The sequence below is a fragment of the Palaemon carinicauda genome, chromosome 32 (assembly GCF_036898095.1).
Source record: "Palaemon carinicauda isolate YSFRI2023 chromosome 32, ASM3689809v2, whole genome shotgun sequence".
Taxonomy (NCBI): domain Eukaryota; kingdom Metazoa; phylum Arthropoda; class Malacostraca; order Decapoda; family Palaemonidae; genus Palaemon; species Palaemon carinicauda.
In genome coordinates, this window is record NC_090756.1 from 17746628 (window position 1) to 17751627 (window position 5000).

A 5000-nucleotide genomic window follows, 5' to 3' on the forward strand; every position below is an offset into this window, starting at 1 on the left:
CGAGTGCCCCTTTTTATTTTTTTTGCATTTTTTTGCTTAGTCATGTTACCGTAAGGAATTGGCAAGTAGTGTCGCAAAACTTATATTTCTATAGTGTTGGAAAGTGTTTCTAGATGATCTGGCTACCCATGCCTATCTTTTTTTTAGCCAGATATGGCGTATATATAGGTATGTGTTCGATTTTCCGGTGATTGCCATTTTTTCGGTTTTTTCCCATTTCTTTCAAAATTACTACGTACTAAGGAACTATCACAGAGTAATGATTCCTCTAGATGTTTATTTGTCGGAAAATTTGGTTTACTTCTTTTTTGATTGAATATCATCAAATTTTTTTAGCTAAAATATTATATTGTTTCACATTTTTGTTTTTTTTTCGATTTTATTTCCCTTCAAAAAATTTTTTATGGGTCAGAATTTTAATTTTAAAGTCGTAAAATAATCGACAATTATCCAGCAACCCACCATACAATTTTTATGCATATCCAATAATAATTAGATTAGTAAATAACACCTTGAAATTGACATACCCTTCCTACATTTCAAGTGGCAGATTAGGGAGTCTGAGTCAGTGTGGTTAGCGGCCATTTTGTGGACATATCCGAAGCGTAAGTTGCCCTATCTATATATATTCTTGTTCCCTATAGAATTTGTCGATATTTTGGTATATTTTTACCTGCATAAATATCATATTATATATTAAATATATGTATTTTTTTACGAAATTTCTAAGTACTCAAAAAATTACCTTTAGATATGGCCCCTGATATAAATGTAATTTACAAAATAATGAAGATTTTTTTACATATTTCTATTTTAGGATAACATATGTTTATTCCCTAAAAAAATTAGCCACTTCCTATTTCATTTGGGTACCCAAAAAAATTCATGAAATTTGGACAAATTTTTTTGGCCAAAAAAAGTTACCCTTTTTTTCTCATTTCAGATCTTCACCTCCATGGGTCTGACTTCATCCAAAATACATCAAGATGTGTCCTAAACATTCAAGAATCAATTCTTAAAAGGATTTGTGTATATATGTATAAACTTTTTTTTATGAATTTTTATGTCAGGTCTTTTTTTTCTACTTAATTTTTTAAAATATTTATAATAAATAGTTTTTCTGCAGATGAGTAGTATTTATCTTTACAGTTGTTTTAAGCATTCATTGAAGTTTTTTTTTTGGCAAAAGAAAAAAAGAGGTTACTGCAAAAACTGATTTTTCAAGAATTTTTTTTGGCGTCGGGGTCGTTCGCGTCCGAGTATACCCTTAAAGGGGTGTCCGAGGAGCGTACCTATCCAGGGCTAGCACTGTTTTGGCTATATCTTTAATACTGTCAGCTACATACATAAAACTATTAGCTATATCTTTAACACTCACATTATTAACAATATTAGCTACATCTTTAACACTATCATTAACTCTAATACTGTCAGCTAACTCTTTAACAAAGTAAGATACACCTTTAGCACTGTCAGCTACATCTCTAGCACTGCCAGCTATATCTTTAACACTGGCAGCTACATCTCTAACACTGTTATCTACATTTTTAACACTGTCATTAACTCTAATACTGTCAGCTAACTCCTTAACAAGGTTAGATACTTCTTTAGCACTGTCAGCTACATCTCTACCACTGTCAGCTATATCTTTAACACTGTCAGCTACATCTTTAACACTGTTAACTACATCTTTAACACTGTCATTAACTCTAATACTGTCAGGTAACTCTTTAACAAAGTTACATACATCTTTCAAACTGTCAGCTACATCTTCAACACTGTCAACTACATTTCTAACACTATCAGCTACATCTTTAACACTATTAGATGCTACATCTTTGACAATGTTAGCTAAACCTTTAAACCTATTAGCTTCATCTTTATGTAATACTCTTGAGCATCCATTTTCATTTGGACCACAAACAGAATACGTCGTTTTATGTCATATTATGAGTAGTATCAACTAAAAAGGTCCAACTATCAGTTTGCCGATGTTATCAAACCACTTTTATCTTGCACAATATAAAGCATCATTATCTAGCTGAAGTTTCCTTATCAGACTCTCTATACTTCTTAGGTACTTGCTTTATCATTATCATTATCACTAGGCAATCTACAACCCTAATTGCAAAAGTAGTATGCTACAAGCTCAATGGTTCAAACGGGGAGAGCAGCCTAGTCCGGAAAGGAAATCGAGAAATAACGATAATGTGTTATAAAAAAATTATCTGCTATCAGTAACAACGTTAAATAGATAAGACATAGATAAGTCCTACATAAAAATGGAAAGACTTACGGTAGACACTTTGAATATAGCAAAAGTATAATAATAAAAAAACAATTATGATATAAAAAGACACACCATCATGGAACATAAATAATTTCCTAGCAGAGAGAGAGAGAGAGAGAGAGAGAGAGAGAGAATTTACAAGATTAGAGATTGGAGATTGAAAAACGAAATACCAAAACGATAACTTTTTGAGAGAGAGAGAGAGAGAGAGAGAGAGAGAGAGAGAGAGGATAGGAGATGCAAAAAGGGAATAGAAAAGACAACAATTGAGAGAGAGAGAGAGAGAGAGAGAGAGAGAGAGAGAGATAATTTACAAGATTAGAGATTGAAGATGGAAAAAACGAAATAAAAAAGATAACTTTTGAGAGAGAGAGAGAGAGAGAGAGAGAGAGAGAGAGAGAGAGAGAGAGAAAATTTACAAGATTACAGATTGAAGATGAAAAAACGAAATATAAAGAGAGAGAGAGAGAGAGAGAGAGAGAGAGAGAATTTACAAGATTACAGATTGAAGATGGAAAAACGAAATATAAAAGGTAACTTTTGAGAGAGAGAGAGAGAGAGAGAGAGAGAGAGAGGAGATGCAAAAAGGGAATAGAAAAGCTAACAATTGAGAGAGAGAGAGAGAGAGAGAGAGAGAGAGAGAGAGAGAGAGAGGAGATGCAAAAAGGGAATAGAAAAGCTAACAATTAAGAGAGAGAGAGAGAGAGGAAAGAGAGAGAGAGAGAGAGAGAGAGAGAGATAATTTACAAGATTACAGATTGGAGATGTAAAAACGAAATAGGAAAGATAACAATTCAGAGAGGAGAGAGAGAGAGAGAGAGAGGATAGGAGATGCAACAAAAGGAATCGAAAAGATAACAATTGAGAGAGAGAGAGAGAGAGAGAGAGAGAGAGAGAGAGAGGATAAGAGATGCAGAAAGGGAATAAAAAGGATAACAATTGAGAGAGAGAGAGAGAGAGAGAGAGAGAGAGAGATGCAAAAAGGGGATTGAAAAGCTAACAATTGAAAGAGAGAGAGAGAGAGAGAGAGAGAGAGAGAGAGAATATCGCCCAAACAGCGAAATTTAGCAACAGTAACAACGGTGCTAAATACCGCAGTATATTAGCTCATCACTCATGATGGGCCACTTCCTCAGTGCTTGCAGTCATAAAATTACCGGTAATTATAAGCAGTTACAGGTAATTCACGAAGTTGTTCGCCTCCTTTACAACATCCTCCTATCCAGTGCTTCCTGCAGTAGTTTAACTCTGAGCAAATTGCACCAGATAAAGGGCAAGTTATGAGACCGGAGTTCATTTGACGACAAATTACTCGCTCTCTCTCTCTCTCTCTCTCTCTCTCTCTCTCTCTCTCTCATTCTGGAATGTTTCATTTATACTAATGTGGGTAGTGACTATGTAAATTAAAATCCAGCGTTAGAATAATTATGGAAAGAGAAGGCAGTTTATATATATATATATATATATATAAATATATATATATATATATATATATATATATACATATATCTACATATACTGTATATATATAAGGTGAAAGAGTAAGTGTAGCGATCAGCAAAGCTGTACTAATCAAGGACATGCTAACTAGGTTGGTTCGTTGTGAGCGATCAGACAGGCAAAACCCTGCCACTATCACCAATTCGCAGTGGCCAGCGTGGTGATGAAAACTGGCCAAACACCAAACATAAATAAAGACACGTGTGAGGCCTTTATCCTGCAGGGGACTAGAAACAGTTGCATTTCTTGTTGTTGTTGTTGTTGTTGTTGTTGTATATATATATATATATATATATACACACATACACAGACAAACGCAAACACACTCATACTGTACAACATATGACTACATGGTTGTCAAGTTACATGTAATAAAAGCATACAAGTAATAGCTACCTGAACAATTAAAAGAGAGAGAGAGAGAGAGAGAGAGAGAGAGAGAGAGAGAGAGAGAGAGAGAGCCCTCCATCCTCTCAAGTCTTACTCAAAGCGATAAGGACATCCTGAGTGCCACTCCACATAAAAAAAAGGTAAATTCTAAATATGTATTTACCACTGCTGTTGTTACTGTTGTTATTATGACTATGTTTATAATGTTGTTGTCAAGATCTTAGCTTTTGTTTCCGGTCTTAAATTGCGGTATCTTTCTTTTTTCTATTAATTGTTTTTTTAATAAAATAAAAAATGTAATTTTATCATATAATAGATGTTATAATGTATATAGAAAAATGTAAAATATACTTTGTTAAGGAATATTTCTTTATAAAAGGAAAAAAATGTATGTTAAGAAAATGTAATTGTATTTTCATAATAAAAGATAGAAAATTTTTTTTTTTTAAAGTATATTTTGTATTTTTTGACGCATTTAGCTTATAATAATTATTTCATCACATAAAGGATAAAAATTTCAATGTTTGATATCTTACATTTTTAATAGTGATAACCATTACTTCTATTACTATTCATAAATAGATATGGATTGACAGGTATCAAGACGTCTATCTATTGTTTCCCAATTTATTCCATCAATATGGTTGAACAATATTGTTCTTGATCAGTAGTTGAAAGGGTGACTGCCAAGGAAGGACAGACAGCATCAGAACATAAGCCCCATTGAGTTCAATGATGCATTCAGCGTATTGTTGTAGAAAGCCTAAAAAGTAATTGCACTTATAGGACTAAGCAATTAGCAAAGACTCTTCAGTAATGG

At 33.2% G+C, this 5000-nt stretch overlaps 1 protein-coding gene across 1 annotated transcript in view; it reads right to left on the bottom strand.

Moving 5' to 3' along the window:
• Positions 1–1267: 1267 nt before the first annotated feature.
• The window catches only part of LOC137625510 (uncharacterized), a 31630-nt gene continuing 27897 nt past the window's right edge, over positions 1268–5000 (bottom strand). The window contains exon 2 of the mRNA XM_068356418.1: positions 1268–1836. Coding sequence (XP_068212519.1) covers positions 1268–1836 — 569 coding nt within the window. The remainder of the gene's footprint in view (positions 1837–5000) is intronic.